The following is a 27228-nucleotide window of genomic DNA, read 5'->3' as shown; positions in this document are numbered from 1 at the left end:
GATGCCAGCATCACAGGTGGTGGCTTTATCTGCTACACCACAACACTGGCCTCAAAGTGCTAGTTTTTAACATTGATATGCAGCCGGCGCCGCAGCTCAACAGGCTAATCCTCCGCGTGTGGTGTTGGCACACTGGGTTCTAGTCCCGGTCGAGGCGCCGGATTCTGTCCCGGTTGCCCCTCAGCCAGGCCAGCTCTCTGCTGTGGCCAGGGAGTGCAGTGGAGGATGGCCCAGGTCCTTGGGCTCTGCACCCGCATAGGAGACCAGGAGAAGCACCTGGCTCCTGGCTTCGGATCAGCGCCATGTGCCGGCCGCAGTGCACCGGCCGCAGTGAACTGGCCGCAGCTGCCATTGGATGGTGAACCAACGGCAAAGGAAGACCTTTCTCTCTGTCTCTCTCTCTCACTGTCCATTCTGCCTGTCAAAAATTAAAAAAGAAAAATAAAAACATTGATATGATATGCAGATACAAAAAAGCCAAGCAAATCATAAAACCCATGGAAAACTGCAGAGATACTCATGCACTCTTGAAATGGGGATGTCTTCTTAAGCATGATAAGAAAACCTGGAGCCAGAGTGAAAGAGATGAACAACTTTGACCACCACCACCACCACACACACACACACACACACACACAGGTTTTAAACACATCTGAACAGCAAAAACAAACTAATAAGGCACCATGAACAGTCAACAAGCAGAAGAAAACTGTACAATTGTTCCAATTACACTACTATGTATAATTTAAGTTTAACATTGAATACGGTGAAGGTAAACACAACAACTGAAAAACAGGCAAAAAAAAAATGTGTACATTCTCAAAAGAACATTTCATAATGTAAACTGTTCCCAACTAAAATCAAAAAGCATGATGCTATTATAAATTTTAAAAACTTAATATTAAAGTGTTTCACTTCATTACTAATCAAATAAATATAAGTTGGAGGGAAATGTATCATTTTTACTTAGAAAAATTGGAAAAATTTTGATGTAAGCATAGGCAAATAGGCATGTATATAAATATAAATATATATAGATAGCCATTTGGAATATACATGGCCATTGTTAGGAGTGCAATTTATCACTACATCATCAGAACCAATAAAACAGTTAACTTTCTTTATCCAGTAATTTCATATCTAGAAATTTATCCTAAAGAAATAACCGACTGGGTAAAGCTGTCTGTGTAAGACGACAATCACAGCATTGCTTATAAAAGAAGTCAATCAGGCACAAGTGTGCACAATCCCCGGGTCCACCATTGGAAATGACCAGTCTTGGCAGACCCTAAGCAAGGGAACACTAGGCAGCCTTCAGAATGATGATGTGGTTCTACCATGCACGTTGTTAGGTTAACTAAATATTAAGTGAAAAGGAAATGCATATATAATATTATTCTGTTGTGCAAACACAGTGCTACAGATTCTTTTTAATAATTTATGGATGATGATACAAATGCTTATGTGGATATATGTACACTGAAAAATGTTTGGAAGGATATTATATCCTAAATATTAACAGTAGCTACTTTAGATGGTGGGAATTCAAATGATTTTTTTCATGTTTCTATGACAAAAATAGTGATATGGAGACTAATTGCTGGAAGACAGGCTGGTGTAATTATTTTGTGAACTCAGATAATGCAGTAACAAATCTATATCACCTCCATGATTCAGGCAAAATTTGCATTTGAAATTAGGTAGGGTATTTCAAATGCCCAAGTACATTCCACAATTGCTCAACATTCTCTTCCTATTTGATTATGAAAATCTGTCCAAATGATATGTAACTCAGTGACTTCCCACTAGATTTTCATAAAAATGGTGAAAAGGCAGCCTATGGAAATGGAAAAAAATTTGCAAATCATGAGGGGCTAATTCCAGATTATACAAAGAACTCTTACAACTCAACAGCAAACAAATAGATCTGGTTAAAAAATGGGCAAACAACTTTAGCAGACATTCTTCCAAAGATGACACACACATGATTGACATCCAAATGAAAAAGATGCTAAGGGGAAATCGTTTGGCCTAGTGGTGAAGCCACCAGTTGGGAACCCACTTCCATGGTGGAATGGCTGGGTTTGACTCCTGGTTCCAGCTCCTGAATCCCATTTACACTGATACAGATCCAGGGAGGCAGTGGTGATGCTCAAGTGATTGGATCCCTGCCACCCACGTGGGAGACCTGGACTGAGCTCCCGGCTCCTGGTTTCCATCCTGGCTGGGAGTGTGCTGGGGGTGCCTTATGGGCATTTGGAGAATAAAGCAATGAATATGAGCTCTTTCTCAAATAACTAAAAAAAAATCTCAAAATAAAGAAATATATGGCAGTCTATCAAAAAATAGAAAAGATGCTCAACATCACTAATCATTAGGGAGCTGCAATTAAAACCACGGGGAAGTCGCTTCACAGCCATCACACGGGTTACCATCAACCATACACAGGAAACCCCGGATGGAAAATCACAAGTGCTGGAGAGGATGCGGAAACTGGAATCTGTGCAGTACTGGAAGGACTGTAAAATGGTGCAAATGCTGTGAAAGCAGTATTTCCTCAAACCACTGAAAACAAGGCTACCCCCTGATCCAGCGACACTGTTTCTGGATTTATACACAAAGGTCTTCCAGGCAGGGTCTTGAAGAGATATTCGCACCTTCATGCCCACTGCAGCATCATTCACAATAGCCAAGAGGTGGAAGAAACCCCAATGTCCACTGATACATGCATGGCTAAACAAAATGTGGTATATACATTCAACGGGGTGGTATTAAGGAAGCTAATCCTGTCACATGCTACAGCATAAAGAACCTTGGGAACATTACCCTGGGGGAAATCAGGCAGTCACAGAAAGATACACATTGCATGTGTCCACTTAGAGCAGTCAAAGTCACAGAAACAAAGCAGAGAGAGGCTACTGGGGCAGCGGGGGAGGGGGAAAGGGAAAGTTGTCTAATGGAGTTGCAGTTTGGGAAGCTGAACAAGGTTTGGAGATGTGTTTTACAGCACTGTGAACACACTTCACACAATGGAATACCACACTTCAAAGTGGTTAGCATGGGAGGTCAGTGCTGTGGTGCAGGGGTGCCCCCGGTGACACTGGGAGCCCACGATGGAGTGCTGGTTGGAGTTCCAGCTGCTTGGTTTCATCTAGCCACCTACTGATGTGCCTGGGAAGGCAGCAGATGATGGGCCCCTGACACCCATGTGGAGGCCTAGCTGGAGTTTCTGGCTCCTGGCTTCCATGCGGAGAGTAAACCAGCGAAAGGCAATGCTCTCTCTCACTCTCTCTCTCTGTATGTCTCTACTTCTCTGCCTTTCAAATAAATCTTTTAAAAAACAGTTAAGATGATAAATCTTATGCTTTTTTGTTTCTTTAACCATGAAGATATAATAAAAATCATGGGACAATAAGAGTAAACTTTCTTTAAGATGGAATATATACACACTAATATTTTTTATTCCTTTAAGCCAGAAACCTTGCCAAACTATAAACTGATCAAGTTAAATACTGACAAAGTCTAAGTTTTTTTTTTTTATTCATTAAACTCATTTTATGTAAGACCCAAAAAAGTGAAAAGTTACTTAACATTTTCAACAAATATTTAGGATAGAGAAATACAACCTTTAAAACTTTTTGAAGTGAAAAAAGAAAAACTGTGACATATTGGAAATCAAGCATAGGCATTATTTAACATGTTTAAAGTAAAGAATTCCGCCTGTGATGGAACAGTTTGAGGTCCAAACTTTCTCTGACAACTTCCTGAAACATGCTTGCCAAAAATGTATTTGTGAAGACATACTGAGTTCGAGGAGCAGCACACAAGTGAGGCTGGAGGAGGTGAGCAGTCAGGTCATGTTCTGAGTGATCATTAAACTGAATAACTGGAAATAATGAGAACTGCAGATAGGAAGGAGGTTTCGTGGTGTTAGCACTCCCTGCCCAGTGCGGTACGTCTCACAGGAGATAGGATGCTTTGCTTAGGGGAGGCTCTGCCTGCAGCTAGCAAGAGCACAAAAGCACTCAGAACCCACTCGGCTTCCTTCTTCATTCCAGCAGTTTGGAGGCAGAATCTCAGATTTTGATAACCACTGCAAAATTTTCAAAATTAGCAACTGACTTTTTTTTTTTTTTTTTTTTTTGACAGGCAGAGTGGACAGTGAGAGAGGGAGAGAGAGAGAAAAGTCTTCTTTTGCTGTTGGTTCACCCTCCAATGGCCGCCGCGGCCAGCGCGCTGCAGCTGGCGCACCGCGCTGATCCGAAGGCAGGAGCCAGGTGCTTCTCCTGGTCTCCCATGGGGTGCAGGGCCCAAGCACTTGGGCCATCCTCCACTGCCTTCCCGGGCCACAGCAGAGAGCTGGCCTGGAAGAGGGGCAACCGGGACAGAATCTGGCGCCCCGACCAGGACTAGAACCCGGTGTGCCAGCGCCACAAGGCGGAGGATTAGCCTAGTGAGCTGCGGCGCCGGCCCTGACTCACTTTTTCCACTCAGTTCAAAGTGAGATTAAGGTCAGAATCTTAAAAGCATAGGATATCTGCTGAAGTACCAGTTATGTAATAATGATTAAAGACATTGGTTTTTCAAAAAATTTCCTTGAGAGGCAGAAAAACAGAGAGACAGACAGCTGCCTCCCCTGACTTACTCCCCAAATGCCTGCAACAGCCGGGAGCTGGGCTGGGGCCAGTGAGGAGCCAGGAATGCAATTCACATCTCCCACAGGAGTGGCAGGAGCCGTTACTTAAGCTGTCACCACTGCCTCCCCAGTCCTTCCTTGGCAGGAGCTAGCGCTGGGATTTGAATCCAGGCACTCTGATGTGGGATGTGGCCATATTAACTGCTAGGCTAAATGTCCAGTCCCCAAATACTTTCAATCCACAATTCTCAGTGTCTATGGATGTAAAAACCACTGATACAGAAGGCTGACCATATTTGCGTGTGTGTGTGTGTGTTTGTGTTTTTAATTTAAAAAAGGTTCTACAGTTTATACACCCAGGTCCCACACTGGAGTAGCGGGGTTTGGAAGGGGTTTGGATTCTCAGCTCTGGCTCCTGACTGCAGCTTCCTGCCAGGGCTGTTCCTGGGAGGCAGAGGTGATGGCTCAAGTGGTGGAGCTCCTGCCACTCATGTGGAAGCTCCTGATGTTGTCTGGGTTCCCAGCTTTGGCCCCAGCTCAGCTGTTGTGGGTACTTGGAGAGTGAACCAGTGACTGGGGAATGTTCTCTCTCTCTCTCTGCTTTGTAAATAATAACAATAACAAGAAATCCTCCACAAATTAAAATAAAAAAACTTGAAGATCCAGAAATTAGAGTTTTGTGACAGAACACTCAAGAGGAGTAAATACTTAAAGACATCTAGAAATCATCAGAAATTATTCTCCTTTCTCCTTATTTTGTTTAAAATGCTATGGTTTGGGGGACACAGGAACATTTGCAACTCCATTTCCTGTTCAGGAAATACACTTTCCAAAAACTAACTAAAGTGAAAGTTACATACAAAGTGTGTGATTAAACTGGTTTCCCTATAGCACATTGTTAGATTTGACTTCTGGCTCAGAGAGCTAAAGCAAAAAGACAAAAGAAATACACACTGTCTTTCCTTTATCACAGGTTAATGAAAGGTAGTATATAAAGCCATCTGATAGGTCCAAATTCTCTTCTCTGACAGTGAATTGATAGGGAATGTTGAGCTGAACTGATTCCAAATATCACTAGTTAGCCTAATAAACGCTGGGTGTGAAAACTGCAATGATAAGAAAACCTGGGGGTAGGCCATTGCTTCTCCAACCTGACAGCATCTGTGCGAGGAGAGAGCACAGCACGACCCGCGCTGGCTTCTCAGCGACCTTGCATCACCCAGTGTTGATGGCAGCAGCTCCGACCTGTGTGCTGCAATCAAGTCACAGTCAAATTCCTAAAAGCGCATGTGTTGTGACACTGGATGACAACTTCATTCTCTCCTGCATTCTTGTTGCCTTCTTATTGCATGGAGTACACCATGGGCAAGAGGATGAGAAAACAGACCAGGGCCACTGGGGCATTTGGGAGCAAAGGACTGGTGGTGGGTGGGGCATGAGGGTTGAGAGGTGCAGGGCACAAAATAGGTGGAGACAGTCTTTGGATTAGTCATCAATCCAAGACTTCCAGGGAAGTCAGATACAGGCTTAAAGCACTGGGGTCAGCCAAGGACCTGAAACACTCATCCTTGCATGTACCAGCTGGCTGACCTTGGGCAAGTCCTTTATCCACGCCCAGGACCGGAGTCCTCCTTGGTAAAGAGCAGATGACATTCACCATTCCTTTACAAAATGGTCTTGAGGACTAAATAAATTCATCTGCATAAAGTGTCCAGGACGTAATGATAAACGAGGGCTATCATGGTTACCAGAAGCAGCTATTCTTTCAGGGCTGAGTGCCAGGTCCCTTAGCAGGGAAGAGATGAGGGCATACGAGTCATGCAAAGCTCTTGCTGGCCCGGGAGCCCAGGAACTGGCAATCACGTCCACTTCTTTGTAGCAACCGCTGTAGAACCACCACTCTGCTGGACACTTCACATACATTGTATTTTCAATCCTAACAATTCTGCAGGTTGGTATGATTATCAGCTGATCTTACAGGGGAGAAGAATGGGCGTCAGGGTAGCAGGTACCAGGCCCAGGGTCACTGCACATATCCCTGAACAGGGCCTTGCTCTCTCTCTCACCACGCAGACTGTGGGCACAGAGAGGCCTTCCTTGCTGCCTGGAAGGAGGCAGCTGGTACTCTGTTGGCCTGAACTTCTGAGCAGCAGCAGCAGCAGCAGATCTTGTGAGAGGAGGCTGGGGCTGAAGAAGACATCAGAAATCACAAAGCCGCCATCACACTGGACTCTGCCATCATCTCCCTGGAAGCAATGTGCATTTTGTTCCTTTTCTGTCTACCTGAGTTTTCCTGACTGTGAAATGGGTTTCAACTGTTTGCCTTCTGTTACAGCAACATAGTCCAGCTGGGAGAGTATTTTTAAAACACTCTGGAAAGACCTGGGTAAAAGTCACTCTATAATTATCAACTGCCTCATACATTAAAGCTGGCTCAGAAAGGATGTAACTTTAAACTAATCACATAAATAAACTGTGACACATCACTCAAATGTCTATTCATTTATAACTTTCCCGCATCTAAGTGTTTACTTAAAGAATGAACAAATACTGTAGAAACTAAAGCCGCAGGCTCGGATGTCAATGCAAGGGGTTAAGCACACGGAACCATGTGTGGTGGGCGGCCCCTGGGGAGCCCTGTCTCTCCTATCCCAGCAGCACACACTCTTGGAAAAAGCCCAGGAGGTGCCTTTTAAAAAAAAAAGCTTTGGCTTTAATTATTTATTTTTACTTGAAAGGCAGAGGGACAGAGCAGAGAGGGACAGAGACAGACATAGATCTTTCATCTGTTGGTTCATTCCCTGGCTGGGCCAGGCTGCAGCCAGAAGCCTGGAACTCAATCTCCCATGTGGACAGCAGAGACCCAAGTCCTTGATCCATTTCCACTGCCTCCTAGTAGGGAACAGGAATCAGAAGCAAAGCCAGGACTCAGATCCAAGCAAGGTACTCCAGCTTGCAACGAGAGCCTCCTAAGTCGCATCTTAACTGCTGCACCAAACACCACCTCGTGGCTTTTAAAAGCCAAGTCCTTGGGTCCTGCCTCCCCCACTCTCTCGGGCACTGCCTACCTCAGCCCATGCACCCCTTATGCACCTCCTCTTCTTACCACCCCCTAGACGAAGAGGGTGCACACATACACACTTTCATCAGAGAATTACAGGAAACAACAGAGCTGGGTCAGATCTTCAGTTCATATTCTTGAATTTGCACAAGATCTAAACACTGGGTGATGACACTCATAAATGCCATCACACATAGGTCTGAGATTATAGGTCAGTGCTTTGGCTTCAATGACACATGTATTTAGATACAATTCACAAGGCACACAATTTACCCAACTCGAGTGTACAATTCAACGGCGTTTAGTATATTCTCAGTGGCGAAACCATCACCAGGGTCAGTCTTAGCACAGAAGGAGAACTTGTAGCCTTTAGCTACCACCCGCCCCATTCTTCCCAGCCCTGCCAAACCCTAGCCCCGAACAACCACTAATTTATCTTTTGTCTCTAGAGAGAAATTCTGGACATTTCATGCAAATGGAATCACAGATCCGGTCTTCTGTGACCTGATGCTTTCACTTAGCATGCTTTCTGGGTTCACCACGCTGTAGCACGTGCCAGAATTTCTTTCTTTTTTCTTGCAGATTGATATTTGATTGTTCAAATACACCCTGCTTTGTTGACCCAATCGTCATCAGCTGATGGCCACATGGGTAGGCAGGCCTCAGTGTTTTGTGCTGAGACAGAACACCACAGGTGGGCAGTTTACAAAGAACACAAGTTTACTTCTCAGGGCTCTATCTAGGGTCTGGGACGCCCCAGATCAGGGCACCAGCACCTGGTATCTGACGAGACCTTTCCTGCTGCGTCTCTGGCAGAGGTGGCAGGACCCAGAAGGGACTCACAATAAATTAGGTGCCTAATCCCCTTATGAAGGGGAGGCACCTTCAAGACCCATTTCCCTCTTCAAGGCCACGGCTTTGGCCTTTGACACTGGCAACAGGCGACTGTTGAAGAGACACATACAAACTGTGGCAGTCTTCATGCAGAGTGCTGCTATGGACATCAGCGTACGAGTTTTGTGTGCACAGGAGTTTCAAGTTCTCTCGGTTATATATCTAGGCGTGGAACTGTTGGGTCACAAGGTAACTCAATGTTTGACTTTCCGTGGAAATGCCAAACTGTTTTCCAATGCGGCTATGCCATTTCATGTTCCCACCAACAGTGTGCAAAGGTTCCAGTCTCTCCACATCCTTGTCGACACTTGCTTTGTTACCTTTTGGACCATATCCATCTTTGTGGGTATGAAACGTGTGATTTCAATTAGCATAGCACTGATGATTCATGACACTATTTTCCATGTGCTTACTGGCCATTTGTGTATCTTCTTTGGAGACTTGTCTACTCAGATCCTTTAACTGGATATTTGTCTTTTCAGTAGTGACCTGTAAGACTTGCTCACGTACTCTAGATAAGATATTCCCTTATCAGATGCATGGTCTGCCAATATCCTCTCCCATTCTGTGGGCTGTCTTTTCACGTGTGATGGTGCCCTTTGAAGTACAAGAGCTTCTCATTTTGATTTAGTCCGACATAGCTCCTGCTTCTTCTGTTGCCTGTGTTTCTGGTGTGAAGACACTACTTTTGCTGTTTCTTAGATGCACAAGATCATGCTTAAGCCACTAAGCTATTTCCTACCCTGTTTCTTCCCTTCAGGCTCATGGGTCTTCATCTCCCCCTCTGATCTCAACAGGAGCCCCACTGGACATCAGATTAAAACCACCGAGTCTGGTGGTTGAGTCTGGTTTGAGACTTTGTCTGCAGCACCTTAGACATAGATTCTGATGTTACCTTCCCTGAATATGACCCTAAACATCGCCACATACAGGCTCAGTGACCTTGCCTGAATAATCTTAAAAATTGATAAGGCCCAGTTTCCAAAAACTCTAAAAAATAATTCGTGTAGGGGCCAGTGTTGTGGCACAGTGGGTTAAGCTGCCACATGTAACACTGGCATACCATATCGGAGCACTGGCTGGAGTCCCAGCTGCTCCGATCCAGCTCTCTGCTAAAGTGCCTGAGGAAGCAGAAGAGGAAGATCCAAGTGCCTGGGCCTCTGACACCCACATGGGAGACCAGGATGGAGTTTTGGGCTCCTGGTTTTTGATCTGGACCAGCCTTGGCCTTTGTGGCCATCTGGAGAGTGAACCAGCAGAGGAAAGATATCTCTCTCTCTCTCTCTCTCTCCTTCCCTCCCTCTGCTGTATCATTAAGTTATCAGTTTCTCTGCTGTATCTCTTTCCCTTCCCCCTAGTATGGCACTATCTCTTTATTCCCTTACAAATAGGCGAATAGGTGGCTTCCCCCACCCCAGCTCCTCCCCTGTCCAGCATCCCCCACTGTCTGTTGTATCTGGCACATCTGCCCAGTGGCTACTCAGAAGCATTCAACACTTCAGCATCCCTCCTCCTGGGCTTCTCACTTCCCCTGGCCCAGGTGTGCTTCCCTCCAAACAGAGAGGAAGACAGCACAACGGGTCAGGCATGACCTCGTGCAGAGCCTCAACAACTATGGAGCTGAAAAAGTCACGGTCTAACCCCCTAAACACAGGCAACAAAAGGAAGCAGTTATGTGGACTTTACTGAAATTAAAGCTCTACACTTCAAAAGATGCCAGCAAAGAAGTGAAGACAACCCACGGAATGGGAGACATCACTGGCAACTTGTGTATGATAAGGGCCGTGTTGTCTGGATTATCGGAAGGATTCATACGGCTCGATATTCAAGATGTCCATTGATGGGGCCGGCACTGTGCCTCACTAGGTTAAGCCCCCACCTGTGGTGCTGGCACCCCACATGGGCGCCGGATTCTGTCCCGGTTGCTCCTCTTCCAGGCCAGCTCTCTGCTGTGGCCCGGAAAGGCAGTGGAGAATGGCCCAAGTGCTTGGGCCCTGCACCCGCATGGGAGACCAGGAAAAGCACCTGTCTCCTGGCTTCGGATTGGCGCAGCACCACCCATAGCGGCCATTTGGTGGGTGAACCAATGGAAGGAAGACCTTTCTCTATGTCTGTCTCTCTCTCTCACTGTCTAACTGTACCTGTCAAAAAAAAAAAAAAAAAAAAGTCTATTGACAGCTTTCGCCACTCACACCTGCTCACTTCTCTCTTCTCCTCCCTTCCTTTGCTACTCCCTTGGCCTCTCGAAGTTTCTTCCTCATGGCCACCTTGGGGCCTCACCCTGGATGTTCCTTCATGCACAACCTTCTTCCTCCACATACCTGCTTGGCTGACTGCCTCATCTCCTTCAAGTCCTTGCTCAGATCTCACCTTTGCAGTCAAGCCGACTCTCATTCCCAAATCCAACACAACAGCTTGCCTACTCATCACCATGGGCCCGTCTAATCCCCTCCTCTGCTTCCAGCTGTCTTCTTCCCCCACAGTGACCACATTTCTGTGTACTTTATTTCTTCATCAGTTATTATTAAAGACTCGACTAGAATGTAAACCCTACATGGGCAGGGATCTTTGCCACTTTGTCCTGTGAGATATCCCAAGCACTACAGCAAAGCCCTGCAGCTGCTCAGCACGTATCTGCTGCCATGGTTGCAGGGTGGTGGTTTCCACTGCTCTGATTGCTAACGAGGATGAATGTCTTCACATGATCAATAGTTACACATGTCTCCTCCTTTTGTGCACTGCCTGTTCATTTTCCCGTCCATTTTTCTTTTTTACTGATCCGTTCGCAGGAACTCTATAGATTTTCACCACATGGATCCTTTGTTAGTGCGCCTATTCATTTTATGTACAACCAGTGTCCATCGCATGGCAGGCACAGATAGTCCAGTGGTGAATGTTGAGATGAGAAGCACCGATCACTCTACTTTGTCTTGGGGTTGATATCTGTGTGCACGCGAGTTTGGAAAGGAACCACAGAAATGCCTTTAAAAATAATTAAATAAATAAGGCAGGGAAGAAACCATCGACTCACCCCGGCAAGCAGTCCCCACACACGGCGTCACTGGTGACGGAGCAATTTGCCTTCTGAAAGCGGTTTGCAAGCGCACAGTCCAGACACGGCTTGCATTTCTGGAAGCCCCAGTCCTCCTTGAACCTGTGCGGCCGGCATGTCACACAGTGTGCATCCTCCCCGTAGCCGAAGCCACATTCCTGTGGGGATTAACAGGCAATAGAAAGCTATTCAGACTTCGCAAGCATGTAAAAGGAAAGCCGCTGGGATAAAACGAAAAGAGCTGGTCTAATAATTACCAAGTGTAGGCCTTCCTGTGTACAAAGGCAGCGCTTTCAGCAAGTTCAAATGTGTCTTCCACTGCTAATAATCTCTCTTACTCCGATAAGTATACTCAGTCATCCACTTTATTCAAGAAGCCATGAGCATGTGAATCACAAAAGGTCTCAGGACCCCCTCTGTGGCATTATTGCTAGCTGATGGCAGAATTATGGCCCTTTCTTCTTTGCTAATTAAGCCGGTCATGTGAACGTTCAGGCGCTCAGGCCCGGTGACACATTCAGAACACTTAGTCACTTACCAAGGCAGAAAATAAGTACTTGGAGATCAAGGGTGATAGCGTAGAAAATGAGGATAACGGCACAGGCGTTTCATAAGCTTGCAAGCCCAGAAACCCACCCAACAGATACATTTTGAAATCATTTCCTTGACACGTTTGGCAATTGAATATTTTCTCAGACTTGTGCCTATTTGTGAAAAGAATGCTAAATTCTTGTTCAGACAAAACTCTGCGGCACTAAAGGTTGCAAGCTTTTTTAGGTATGGGCATCAGGACGCAGCCCTATTTTTCAAGGTTGAGCGGAACAAATGACTCCCTAGACCCACAGTGTTCATTTCCAAGTTCAACAATTAGATACATGACAGCACAGCCTATAATGTAATTATAATGTAACCACACACACGAAAAAAACAGTGCTGATATGTTTTCATGATAGTTTGAAAATGTTATGATGTGAAATTAGACATATGATCCCACTGCTTACCAACACCATAATAATGCATCCTTACACATTCTCTCAGTCACACTCCTTCCCAATCCGGAGGGAGCTTCAGAAAAGGCATGTAATGTAAACAAAGTGACAGAAGTCGTGTTAGAATCAGGATTTGAACCTACACAGTTTAATTCCAGAGTCAGACTTCATAACCCCTAAGCTGTAGGGTATGTCAGGTACTGGGTGTGCCTATTACATCTATTTAAGAAGATGTCGGAAAAGTTGCACACTTAATGTCAATGCTGGTTATCTGTACTGCATGGTGGTTTCTGGAAAAACACTGCAAAACACTAAGAAAACGGGGGCAGGCATTTGGCACGTGCTTGATTTGCTGGCTAAGATGCCTGCATCCTACACTGGAGCACCTGGGTTCAAGGCCCAGCTCAGGCTCTCAATTCCATCTTCTTAGGATGCAGTAGGTGATGGCTCAGGAATGGGTCCCTGCCACCCACACGGCAGTGCTGGACTGAGTTCCTGCCTCCTGGTTTTGGCTCTGACCCAGCCTCAGCTCCTGCAGGGGACAAGAGCTCATGCTCTATCTCAAATAAATAATTAAATAAAAATATTTTCAATTTGTATAATAATAGTGTTAGCAGTTGCAAGAAGAACTCCTCTGAAGAGAGGGGCTGAGCAAACCCCCAACACTGACAAGACCCAGCTGGAGGGGATCTCGCAGGGCCTTGGCTTCCTCCTCTATAAACCTTGGCGGCTAGAATGCGAATCCTGAAGTGTTCAAAATTCCTCCTCCTCTATAAAATTCACGTTTTAAGTTCTTCACCCATATTTACGAACTTAGCCATACTTATTGGTCAAAATTAAAACAAAACCAATCTAAAGGAGGGTACTTTGTGTGCTCAACATGTAACTCAATAAAAGCTGGTGAGTGACCACTTCATTCAGCTTTTTAGTTTTGTTTTACTAATTAGCTCAGCCATGTTTTGGATGGCTGGTACCCTCTGCCTTGTTACTCTTTCAATGCACATCTTGAACAAGCCCGACAAAGAGTGGGGGAGCAAAAGTGTAAGATCCACCACCCACTTCATCCTCACTAAACCAAAGGCGCACACAGGAAAGGGGGAGAGAAAGAGGGAGAGAGAGAGAGAGAGAGAGAGAGAGAGAGAGAGAGAGAGGCGGGATTCGAAGGACTAATTCACAAATCGGAATTTCTTTAAAACTATGACTAGGGATTATCTGTTTAAGGTGGGAGTACAGTAGTGAAATTATGAGATGTTTTCAGTTTTTAAAATTCCGAGATAGTTTCATTTTTGCAAAAATGGCCATTATTCTTGTCATCAGAAAAGCAATAAAGGAGGCAGGCTCAAAAAGAATTTCCTTAATTTCCTTGAACACGTGCTGGGCGTTGCAGCCAGGCCGTTGTTACTGCTTTGGGGCTTTTGTGCGTGGCACTGCGGCTCTGCGCTCGGACACATGCATGCTTCAGCCGAGCCCTTTCATTGCCTAGAGAGCAGAGAGCTCGCAAAGCCGGCCGGAAGTCCAGGGAAGAGCCGCCCACTCACAGCGCTGCCCGGGATCAAAGCTTGGCGCACGTGACGCGCCGGGGGTGGGCTCCGCTTTGTTCCCCTGCTGAGTCTCTGCGTCCCAGGTTCGCACAGGAGCAGAGAGCTTCAAAGCCGGGCTCTGATCCAGGCAGCTTGGACTGGGAAATCTCGTGCACAAAACCCAACAGAGCAGGGAAGGGAAAAGGCGGCGAAGGAGAAGAGGGGAAAACAAAGGGAAAGAGCGAGGAGGAGGGAGAGGGAGAAGTGCGTGGCCCGGGGAGTGAACGGCGGGCGTGGGGCGCTCTGCGCAGCCAGGCTGACCGAGGAGAGAAGGTGTGTGTTTTGCTACACTGGCTGTGCAGATGCAGCAGTCTGAACACCAACTCTGCCACTGGTTGGCTGAGCTACTGTGGGAACTCGCTGACCCTGTCTTCTTCCTCGGTGAGAAGCAGATAATGATACCTGCCCTGCGGGATCGCTCCGAGGAACAGATGGGAAGATGGAGAAAGCCTTTCCACGCCAAATCAAACACAAAATGAGCATTCATTAAATAAGTGAGACCTATGGCTGTTACCATTTTAGATTTTCTACAGCTCAGTAAATCCACTAAGCCAACTTTTCTGATTCAATTACAGTAAAGCTACATTGAAAGAGCAAGGGGGATCTTCAGACCTCGGTTTTTTCTAGCTTACTTAAAACAGCACTTTGCACCTAAAACATTGTTGTAAAATATTTGTTAGGAAGGCAGCATGAGAGAGAGAGAGCTGGGGAGAAAGGGGAGGAGAGAGCGCACGCGCGATTTCTGCAGGTTCACTCCCCAAATGCTCATAATAGCAAAGACTAAGCCAGGCTGAAGCTAGGAACCAGGGACTCCATCCTGGTCTCCCACGTGGGTGGCAGGGACCCAAGTACGTGGGACGTTGGCAGGCAGCTGGATTGGAAGTAGAGCTGTGGGGACTTGAATTGGGGCTCATTTGGGAGGCCAGTGCCATAAGCTGGGGCTTAACCCATTGTGTCACAGTGCCAGCCCCAAAACACCTTTATTAAATAAAAATCTTTGTGAAACAAATCCAAAAATTTGAATTAAAGATTTTTAAACGGTGCACAAAGTGTCACTGAGCGGTATTTGGTGAGCCGTCCTTTGTGCTGTGCTGGAACAGGGAACAGCATGGGGCCCCATTGTAGTGTCACTCCTCCCAGAGCCGGCTGTCAGCTGTCCCCCGCACTCCACTTCCTCTCTCCACTGAGAAACTAGCCCAGTGATGCAGCGCGACAGGAACTTCAGAGAAACAGAAACAGGACTTCCGACAGTCTCATCTCTTTTGAAGGGGAAGTGCTTTAGGCTTATTTTTTGATTCCTAACTCCAGTCCAGGGTTGGCGTAATACAGAAGGACTAAGTTTTGCCACGTATCATTCTCTGTCATTTCCACGCCATTATATATTGTAGAATGGGCATTTCATGCACTTGTGCCTGTTTTGTGTTTCTGGGTCCATGCTGCAATCACATATAGAAAGAAAACAAAGCAGTCGCCAGCTGCCTCATATTCTGCCTTTCTTATCTCCATGTCAACTTGATGTTTCTGCTTAGAATTTTTGTTTTGATGGCATCAGTGGTAACACTCATGGGAGTGGGTTTAGAGAAAGCTTTGCATCCATAAAAATGAGAAAATGCATTGGGCATACACCACATACACATCTGGGAACCCTGGTAGAGATATTGAGGGGAATTCTATTTGAAAATATATTTTCTACAATATTTAGCATCAAAAACATAGTATTAGAAAATCAGTCTAGTACCATTTTTAAACTTTAAAAGTTTATACAGTAGTTCCTGGTAATGTGAGAGATGAAAGAAGTGATAATTCAACATGTTGGATTCACTGCAAACCCTGAAATAGCTAGAAATTCAGAGAAGTCGTTTTCCAAGGAATGAAGTAACAGCATCGTGTCCTCAGCAGCAACAGTTTTTTAAACAATTGTCGGATTTCTACAGCACCATCTACTGAGGCACTCTGTAATTATTTGTAGTCCAGGCTATAAACAGCATATAACTATTAAATTACCCCCAATATAAAAGTCTGCTTTGATGTTTTTATTTCATTTAGCAAAACCGGATGGTTAAAATGCCTTGAAACCTTCCCATTAAGTTCAATAAATAACTCCCAAGAGAAAAAGAAAGAGGCAGGACAGCAGCAAGGGAGGCCCTGTAGTCACCTCTGACCCCTGCAGTGCTGGGTGGCACAGACCGATGGCCTTTACAAGCTGTCACCTCACTGGCTGGAGAGGCTTTCTTTTCATTTTACCTCTCTCAGTGTTGAAAAGCCACTACTCATTAGTTGTTTTTAGAAATCAACCAGGGCACCTTTCTTTCCATCCCTGGTCTCTAACTTCCTCCTCCCTTTCACACAGGCAAGCAGTGGTGCTAGGTTTGGGGTAAGGCAGTGGGCCCACTGTGTGTGTGTGTGTGTGTCTGTGTGTGTGTGTGTGTCTGTGCATGTGTGCGTGTGTGTGTGCATGTGTGCGTGTGTGTGTCTGTGCGTGCTCCTCATCAGCTGAAGCAGAGAGGCATCCTCTGCATGGATGCAGTCATTCTCATCACTGCACCCCAAGTGCTGGGACAGGAGCGGCCAACTACATTAACACTGTTCCGATGACCTGACCCAGCGAAAACAGTAACAAATCTTTTCTCACTCACCTCTCCACCCTTGTAACTTTTGGAATAGAAAGGGGGTAATTTCCCCAGGTCCATTGTTTTGTGGGGCAAACAGACAACTAAATAGGTAAATATTAAAGTGAAGGCAATGAGCTACCTTTGGGTTTAGCCTCTTGGCAAAGTCTCTGTTCTTGATCGAACTTTAGGACTAGGCCCCTCTGAGCCACTGTTACACTGGGCCTTGTCCTCAAGACCCCAGTTGCCCCCCAAATCTTGTCCAGTCGGTTTATAAATCCCCTTACCCCTATCTGATCACCCTGGATGACTGAGTTCGTTCCTTATCCCCCTCGCCCCCATGCCCCAGGGATGCCTGCTCACCCCAGCCAGTCTTCAGCAAGTATCCTGTTAGGTGGGTTTAGCCAGAAGCCCCTTCACCCCTGATGTACCTCTCAGTGACTGTCCATTCGCTGACCCAATCTGTTCCTGGTCTGTGCACCCCACTTACTCATGCTGCATTTGGGGCGGAGCCCAGTTCTGTACCGAGGTCTTGCTTCCCTGTTCAATAGTCCCGAGTAGAGCGTTTTTACCACTTCACTGTCCACCTCTGGTGTTTCTTCCCAGGTTGCACTATTTTCTCCCTCCCACCATTTCATAGAGAGAGAGGGAGAGAGACACACACACACACAGAGTGGGGGGCAAGGGCAGGATGAAAGTGGGAGAGGGGGAGGGTAGGGGAAGATTAACTGCATCACTGGCCTAGCTTCAGCACTGGTTGTACATTTTATTCTATGGAGCACGTTCTACCATTGATACTAGTAGCAGAAATGCATTTCAGCTTTGAATTACCCTGTGGTCTTCACTTTTAAAACTGTGACATAATACCTTAGGAGCTGGACAGAACTACCTAGCACTTGTCTGAATTCCTGAAAAAGCTTTTTATCCGTGAACTTCATGGATTAAACAACAATGCACTGAAAAACAAAAGGATGCCGCTTACTTCCTAAAATCACAGAAGGGAGCAGTCTTCAGTACTGGGCGCCCCCATCTCTCCCTCCCATCCCAAAAGCTGATCTCTGGACCTGGTACAGAACAGGCCAGTGAGTAAGAAATGCATGTTTGCTGAATAAACAAATGGATGGCAAATACTGTTTAAGGCAGTGTTTCCTAAAGACCTGTGTTTCTGAATTCTAGAAAGCGAAGGCCTGCGGCGGCCACACCAATGACACCCACCGGCAGGTCTCATGGCCCTCCTGGGCTGGGGGGCAGGGGGCAGGAGCCTGACTGGCAGGCGGCGAGCAGCCTTCCTTATCTTGGTTCTGGATCCAGCTGGGCCACTTCCACCCATGCTGGCGGCAGCAGTGCCTCTGTCACTCTGCCCAATGTTTTTAAGCCACATTTGGTGTGTTTCCAGTAGCAAAATGACTCAAAGTAAACAGTCCCCAAATCCCCTTCTCTCTTTCTCCCCCTGCAAATCCAGCACTTAACAAAAACACAAGCAAGTCTCTCCCCACCCCGCTCCCCTCCCCCCACATTGGAGGACCGGTTCCCCAGACCACAGGGGACAGCTCCTGACCCTCACGCTCCAGGAAACACTTTCCGGAGGCCTGGCTCGGACACACTATTTATTTGTACAGCCAATAAGTGATTAACTTGGGTTCTTTGAACTTTCAAAGTAAATGTTAAATTTCAGCTTTGGATGGAGAAGACGTTACGCATGGAGAAAAGCTAGGGCACACGAATGGAAATGACAAATCAGATTTATGTCGCAGGGCGGAGAACTCAGCTTTTTAATTTCCTTTAATGAAACAACCCTAAAGAGATATTTCTCCCCCAACTTCCAGTAGATGAACATCTGCAGTGGGTTTTTTTTTTTTTTAAGACAAATTACAAGTGAGAACCTGCTAATTCTGCCAAATATCCCCCGGCTCGATCAGGTGTAATTAAACATAAATAAAATGTGCAATACGGTAATTAAATGGTAGAAGTGAAGATTTTTAATACTTGTAAATTCTATTATTATTTATTTTTTGATGGCTTTCTTTCTGAGGATGAAAATTTGTTTTCAAAAAAGTAGACAGTTTCAAAAACCGTGAAGCTGGATGGGCCCCATGTGGAGGGAAAAGCATGTTGTTGTTTACAAGAGTTAATTTTTTTGCATTAACTAAAGTCATCCAAATAATTGGTTAGAAAAGCTTTGAAAGCTGTGCCAGAGGCTTGCAGCCTGTTTCAAGTGGTTCATGCAAAAACTCGTTTCCTGATTTACTGCTGGGAGGTGATCATGTTAAAAGCACATTGCTGGCATTAATACTCAGGGAGGAGGAGGGGCCTGGCCCGGCCAGGCCGACTTCTAGGCAGTGAGAATTAAGAGTCTAATGTGGTTACTTCGGGAAAACAAAAGTCCCCCTCTCCCACATATCCACGAAGCTAGGTTTATTTTCACGAGCTGAAAGGGAGCTGGGAGCCAGGGATGGATCAGCACGCCCAGTGGGTGCTACTCCTGGAGCTGCGTGAATGGTGTTTTCAATTTTTTGACTCTGAAATGAAACACATTCTCAATCATCTGTCTCACAAACTTTCAAAAACTCAGTCTTGGAGAGAGCAAGAAAGAGAGAGAGAGAGAGAGTAAATACAGCTCAATGGATAAAATCCTCCAAAAGGACACCAAATGGCTCAGTGGCTGGACTTGTCTTTTTCCAAAAAATATGGGAAAGCTAAGGATTATGAAGCTGAATTACTAAAAGAAGCTGCATGAGAAGAGATGAGGCTTGGGGATTTCTCGGGGGCAGATGGGGAACAAGAGTGCTTGTGGGGTGACAGACCTCCGAGTGGGTGACAGCACGGAGGAGCAGAAACAGATGGGTGTCCTTGCTGGGGACCTGGTGGCCAGGGCAAGGGCAGCTGGGAGGAGAACGAAGAGAAAGACGCTGGGCAGCGAGGCAGCTCCGACACTACCAGCGAGGCAGCTCCGGCACTAGCCCTGCGCCAGGTCCATGTGATTTGGGTGTCTCTGTTTTAGAAGCTGGTCCTAAGCCAGAAAGTCTGGGGAAAGGATCGTCGTTCTAGGGCCCTGCTGTCCAACACAATGGCCACAGCCTCAGTGGCTTCCTTTGAACTTTACCAGTTACCATGGAAACTAAAAACCTAGTTTCTCAGGAAGACCACTCGGCCACATTCCCAGTGCTCCGAAGCTCCAGCGGCTAGGTGTCCCATCATCCCATCATAGCCGCAGTGGCCTGACGAGGCTTATCCCAGATGTTCTCATGGATGGCTGAGATGAGAGACTGCAACCCCATGTGGCTCCACCACCGCTCTCATCATGTCACTTGCTAGAAACAACAACGGACAAATCAATTACCCTTCTGTTCTCAGTACCCCCACCTATGCGCTCACCACGGAAGATGGGTGTTGTCAGGATTTCATTATTTTAAATATTTATTTTTCAAAAAGGCTTTATCTACTTGAAAGGCAGAACAAGAGAGAGAGAGACAGAGAGACAGAGAGAGAGAGTCAGACACAGAGATAGCCCATCCACTGGTTCACTTCCCACATGCCTGCAACAGCCAGGGCTGGGCCCGGCAGAAGTGAGGAGCCCAGAACTCCAACTGGGTCTCCCACTGAGTATCGGGGACCCAGGCTCTTGAAGACATCATCTGCAGAGTCCCAGGATCCATTAGTAGAGAGATGGATCAGAAGCAGAGCAGCTGGGACTCAAACTGACCCTCCAGTATGGAATGCAGGCATAATAAACAGCGCTTACCCTGCGGCACCACCACACCTGCCCCAAGGATTCCATTCTGCACTACTGGAAGGTCATATATACAGGGCTACCTGGCTTATTATAACACCAGACAATTTTATCTATTTTGTCTGCATGGTACCTACTATGGAATAATAAAGACATACTTGAGAGACAGACCATATTTGTGATGTTAAGAATGTCCTCTAGGTGAACATAACCAAAGTATCCAGGATGAAAGGTTCAAAGAAGTTCTCCCTAAAACGTGGCCAAAGAAGGAGCGCATAAATCCAAATAACCAACTGTACTATCCGACCTGGAGCTGCGCTGCTGACGTCTCCCCGCCCGCCCTGGAGGGAAGAGGAAGGAGGCGGGACCCACTGACCGCACACGACAGGTGTGCCACGGTGCGTGTGTGGCGGGAGTCTCCAGGAGTGCGGAATGCTTCCCCGTGCTTTCCTGCGGGCCCCAACGATGTGTTTTAAATGGCAGAAACCTAACTCACAGCGGGAAAGTAAGCCTTGCTGCTTTGAGACAAAATAAAATTGAATGGCTTCCAAAGAAAATAATAATTAGGAGTAATAAAACCACAGATGGAAAGTTTAACTATACCTGTGTAGGCCCAAAGCACTTCCAAGCTTTACTTTTAAGATGCAGATACATGTTTACAATTGAGAGAACTTCATGACCCAGTGTATGCTGCTCAGAGCTGACATTAGAAAAGGGAAAGGCTGCGGCGCCGGCACACGGGGTTCTAGTCCCGGTCGTGGCGCCGGATTCTGTCCCGGTTGCCCCTCTTCCAGGCCAGCTCTCTGCTGTGGCCCGGGAGTGCAGTGGAGGATGGCCCAAGTCCTTGGGCCCTGCACCCCATGGGAGACCAGGAGAAGTACCTGGCTCCTGCCTTCAGATCAGCGCAGTGCGCCGGCCGCGGCGGCCATTGGAGGGTGAACCAACGGCAAAGGAAGACCTTTCTCTCCGTCTCTCTCTCTCACTATCCACTCTGCCTGTCCAAAAAAAAAAAAAAAAAAAAAAAAAAAAAGGGAAAGAAGTTTTAAGCTATGCTTAATATAACGAAATAATGATGCGAGTTATTTGGTCTGTGGGCATCAATAATTTGATCTAGTTTTTTTTCTACTTTCTATAACTAACTTTAAAATATCAAAGCACCAGTTTGAGTCCCAGATGCTCTGTTTTCCATCCAGCTTCCTGCTAATATGCCCGTGAAGGCAGTGGATGATGGTGCAACTGCTCAGGCCCCTGTCACCCATTTAGGAGGCCAGGATGGAGTTCTAGGCTCCTGGCGTCAGCAGGAGCACCCAGCGCCAGCAGTTACAGCCATTTGGGGAGTGAACCAGTAGATGCAAGATCTCTCTCAATCAATCAATCTCTCTCTCTCTCTCTCCCTTCCTGTCTGCCGTTCTGCCTTTCAAATAAAGAAAAATAAGTCTTTTAAAAAAGTTTTCTTTTTACTGTACTTTCAAAACTTCAAACAGGTATGCCTCAGTTAAAAAGGTAAAGACTTTCAGATAAGTTGTTTAATTGCAAATTAAAATGTGTTCCTCCACACTATGTATTTATTATCCCAAGTTAAAAATAAATAAGTATATGTACATGCACTATGTATTTATAAACCCAGTTGTTTTACAATTTTATCAAAAGCTTGGGCTAAGTCCCTCAATTTCTATAGCTTGGAAGTGATAATTACTCAGTTGAATCTACTTGTTAAGAGATTTCATATACTGATAAGTTACTTTTCTTTCCTCTAAAAATGTTATTGCCAAAAATTTAAAGGCACCCTGAAAAAAAAAGAATTGAAAATTAATGAATGAGTAATAAGAAATGCCTAGTCCCTAAGTCAATGCTTATAGCAAGCTCAGGCTGTCTGCCCTGACTAGTGACCTGGCAAGTGAAAATACGATTTTATTTCTATGTTGGATTCCTTTGCCTCTCTTACATTTTGCATCTTGGACCCTAAGCAAAGCTCTGCTGTGGATTTTATTTACCATGAGCTAAAACCAAGAAAGATTTTTCAAAATAAATGCACATATTAATTTTTATATTACTATATTTACATGTCACTTTTTTCCCAAAAATATCTGATGCTGACTGATCTGTTTACTCCTTGAGCAAACACATGGTGTACATCTGAGAATGGCAGTGTGCATGAGCAGAATTATCAGAGGTGTTTCCCTTTGTGTCTCCAGTGTAAGACGGTTGGTTGATGAACAACTGTTTCATTACTTAGAAGAAACTGCTGCCTGGAGAAAAATCTCTCTTCTGGATATCCATGGGAACACGAAATACAGAAAAGTGTTTCAGACAATGTTCTCAAAAGATAGATGTTTTCCTTTTTATAACAACTTAGATTTTTAAGAGCAGTTTCAGGTTCACAGTGGAACTGTGAAGAAGGTACAAAGATATCCCACATCACTCCCGCCCACTCGCACACTCAGCCTCATCCAGTAACAACATCCTGCGCCAGAGTGGAACATTTGTTACGGTTTGTGAACACCACTCTAGCACCTAAAGGCCATAACTGACATCAGGGTTCAGTCTCGGGGCTGCTGTACATCCACGGGTTTGAACAAATATGTGATGACATGTGTCCATCACAACGGCATCCTTTGAGTTGCTTCAGTGCCCTTGAATTCCTCTGTGTCCCTCCCCACCCCCCAACCCCCTGGCAACCCTGATTTTTTGCTTTCTTCACAGCTTTGGCCATCCTAGAATGTCACACAGCTGGAACCACAGCAAATATAGCCTTCTCAGATTGACTTCTTGCACTTTATAGTGTGAATTTAGGGCTATTCCCTGTCTTTCCATGGCTCCCTCCCTCATTTCCCTTTAGTGGGAATAATGTATCATTGTCTGCATGTGCCACAGTTTATTTATCCACTCATCTACTTAAGGTCATCTGGGTTGTTTCCAAGACTTGGTAACTATGAATAAAGCTGCTATAATAAAGCTGCCATGTGCAGTTTGTGTAGATACAACTTTTCAACTCCTTTGGTTGAGTGCTAAGGAGCACAATAACTAGACTGATGGTAAGAGTATGTTTAGTTTGTAAGAAACCACCAAGTATGTCTTTGCAAGTGGTAAATTATGAATCCCACCAGCCATGAATGAAAGTTCCTGTTACTCCACATCCTTGGTAGATTTTGGTGCTGTCAGTGGTCTGGACTTCGGCCATTCTATCAGGTGTGTAGGGGTTTTTCTCTGCTGTATTGATGTTAACATTTCTCTGTTGACATACAATGTGGGACATATTTTCATATACGTATTTGCCATTTGGTCTCATCTCTTATTTGGTGAGGCATTTATTAATTTTAACTGTTTTTAAAAATCAGATTGTTTGTCTCTTTATTGTTGAGTTTTAAGAGTTCTTTATATATTCTAGATAACAGTCCTTTGTCAGATATCTTTTGCAAATATTTTCTCCCACTCCAGGCTTGTCTCTTCATTCATTGATACTGTCATCTGCAGATTCAAAATGTTTTATATGAATGCAGTCCAGGTTATCGATGCTTTTCTTACATAGATTTTGGTTTTGGTGTCATATCTAAAAAGTCATCATCCAACCCGTGTCCTCTAGATTTTCCTCCTATGTCATCTGATGGTTTTATAGCTTTGCATTTTACATTTAGGTTTGTGATCCATTGTGAGTTCATTCGTATGGAGGTCTGTGTCTAGACTCATTTTGTTTTTTTCATGCCCAGGGATTTCCAGCTGCTTCAGCGCTTTGTGTGCAAAGACTACCTTTTCTTCATTGTATTGTGTTTACTTCTTTGCCAAATTTCAATGGACTACACTATGAGGGACTATTTCTGTTCTCTCTATTCTTTTCTTTACATCTGTCTATTCGTTTGCCAACACCAGAATGTCTTTATTACTATAACTCTAAAGTAAGTCTTAATGCCAGGTAATGTTAATCCTCCCATTTTACACTTCCTTCCATACTGCATTGGCTTTTCTAGATCTTTTGGATCACATGTAAACAAAATGACTTGTTGGGATTTCGATTAGGACTGTACTGAATCTACGGATCAAGTTGAGAAGAATAAATGTCTTGTCAATATTGGATCTTCCTATTCATGAACATGGACTATCTCTCCATTTATTTAGTTATACTTCAGTTTCTTTCAACAGAGTTTTTTTAAATTTTCCTCAGATACAGCTTGTACATATTTGGCACATATTTTGGGGGTTACTAATGTAAATGGTACTGCCATTTTTTTTATGTCAAATTCTACTCGTTCATTGCTGGTGTATAGGAAAGTGACTGACCTTGGCATGCTAACATGGTGTTCTTCAATGTTACTATAATTGTCAGTTACAATAACTTTTCTAATCAATTCTTTTGGGTATTCTGCATAGACAATCATGACATCTGCGGGCAAACAAAGTCTTACTTCTTCTTTTTTTCTATATAGAGTATCTTTTTCCTCCTTTCTTGCCTTGTTGCATTAGCTAGGACTTTTAGTATAACATTGAAAAGGAGTGGTAAGAGGGGACATCCTCTAGTTTCTCCCCATAAGGTATGATATTAACTGTAGCTTTTTTGGTAGATATTATCAAGTTGAGGAAGCTCCATTCCAATTGCAGTGTACTGAGAATATTTATCATGAATAAGTCCTAGGGTTATTCAAATGCATTTTCTGCATCTATTGATCTTATCGTTTGATTCTTTTCTTTTTTCTTCATGTCTGTAGATGTGGTAGATTATGCTAATTGGGTTTCCAGAGGTGAACCAGGCTTGCACACTGGAATAAATTCCACTTGGTCTTGGTGTATAATTTTTAAATCTGCTGGATTCAATTTGTTAGTGATTTGAGAATTTTTGCACTTATGTTCATGGAACATATTGGTCTATAGTTTCTTTTCTTGTAATATCTTTGTCTGGTTTTGGTATTAAGGTGATGCTGATACCACTGAATGAATTAGGAAGTATTCTCTCTGCTTCTGTATTCTGAAACAGATTGTGGAAAACTGATAAACTTAATCATTGTGTAGAACTCACCAGCAACTTCATCTTGGACAGGTGCTCTCTGTTTTTTGGAAAGTTATTAATCATTGATTAAAGATGTTTATTAGATGTAGACCATTACAAATCATGTTTCTTCTCATGTAAGTCTTGGCAGATGCACCTTTCAGAAAATTGGTCTGTTTCATCTATGTTATCTAATGTGTGGGCTCACTATATTCCTTCATTATCCTTTAAATGGCCATGGGGGGACTGACACTGTGGAGTAGGGGGTAAGGCCACCACCTGCAGTGCCGCATCCCATATGGGTGCCAGTTTGAGTCCCAGCTGCTCCACTTCTAATCCAGCTCTCTGCTACGGCCTGGGAAAGCATTCAAAGATGGCTCAAGTTCTTAGGACTCTGCATCCTCGTGGGAAACCCAGAAGAAGCTCCTAGCTCCTGGCTTTGGATTGGCGCAGTTCAGGCCATTGTGGCCATCTGGGGAGTGAACCAGCAGATGGAAGACCCCTCTCTCTCTGCCTCTGCCTCTCTGTAACTCTGCCTTTCAAATAAATAGAAAAATCTTAAGAAAAAAAAAAAGGTCCACGGGATCTTTAGTGATCCTTTCATTTCTGGTATTCGTAATTTGTTTCCTCTCCCTTATTTTATTAGATTTGCTGGAGGATATCAGTATTATTTATCTTTTCAAAGAATCAGCTTTTCAAAAAATTTTCCCTACTGATTTAGTGTTTTCAATTTCATTTATAATTATTATCATTATTTTTTCATGCTCACTCTGGATTTAATTTGCTCTGATTTTTCTTGTTTCCTAAAGTGGAAGCTTAGATTATGATTTAGATATTTCTACTTTTTTTTTTTTTTTTGACAGGTGGAGTGGACAGTGAGAGAGAGAGACAGAGAGAAAGGTCTTCCTTTGCCGTTGGTTCACCCTCCAATGGCCGCCGCGGCCGGTGCGCTGCGGCCGGCACACCGCGCTGATCCGATGGCAGGAGCCAGGTGCTTATCCTGGTCTCCCATGGGGTGCAGGGCCCAAGCACTTGGGCCATCCTCCACTGCACTCCCTGGCCACAGCAGAGAGCTGGCCTGGAAGAGGGGCAACCGGGACAGAATCCGGTGCCCCGACCGGGACTAGAACCCGGTGTGCCGGCTCCGCAAGGCGGAGGATTAGCCTAGTGAGCCATGGCGCCGGCCTCTACTTTTCTAATATATGCATTCAGCACTATAAACCTCCCTCTAAGCAGGCACTGCCTCACTGAATACCACAATTTTGCTAAGTTGTCTTTCATTTTTTGGCTAAGAATATTTTAAAATTTCTCTTGAGATTTCTTCTTAAATCCAAGTGTTAATTTTAAGTATGAAATTTAATCTCCAAGTATTTGAGGATTTTCCAATGATCTTTCTGTTATTGATTTCTAGTGTTATTCCACTGTGATCTGACAGCATACATTGTAGGACTTCATTCTTTTAAATTTGGCACTCTGCTTTTCAAAGACAGACAGACAGAAACCTTAAAACAAAAGAAAGAAGGGAACTGGGTTCCTGCCACCTGCATGAGAGACCTGGATTGAGTTCACAGATCCCAACTTTGGTCTTAGCCCAGCCCCGGTCTTTGCATGGATTGGAGTTCTCTTTCTCTCTCTAATAAGTAAAAATTTAAAGACTACGCACAAATTTCAAAATTTCTTGAGCTAAAATAAACTTGTC

The 27228-nt window shown here is 44.8% G+C and overlaps 1 protein-coding gene across 3 annotated transcripts in view; it reads right to left on the bottom strand.

Moving 5' to 3' along the window:
• TNFRSF19 (TNF receptor superfamily member 19) overlaps positions 1-27228 on the bottom strand; it is a 105960-nt gene that overhangs the window by 50986 nt on the left and 27746 nt on the right. For all 3 annotated transcript variants that reach the window (XM_008259905.4, XM_008259906.4, XM_008259904.4), the window contains exon 4: positions 11623-11801. In XM_008259905.4, coding sequence (XP_008258127.2) covers positions 11623-11801 — 179 coding nt within the window. The remainder of the gene's footprint in view (positions 1-11622; positions 11802-27228) is intronic.

The sequence above is a fragment of the Oryctolagus cuniculus genome, chromosome 9 (assembly GCF_964237555.1).
Source record: "Oryctolagus cuniculus chromosome 9, mOryCun1.1, whole genome shotgun sequence".
NCBI classification, from domain to species: domain Eukaryota; kingdom Metazoa; phylum Chordata; class Mammalia; order Lagomorpha; family Leporidae; genus Oryctolagus; species Oryctolagus cuniculus.
Note: the sequence above shows the minus strand (reverse complement) of the source record. Positions and strands in the feature narration are given on the sequence as shown.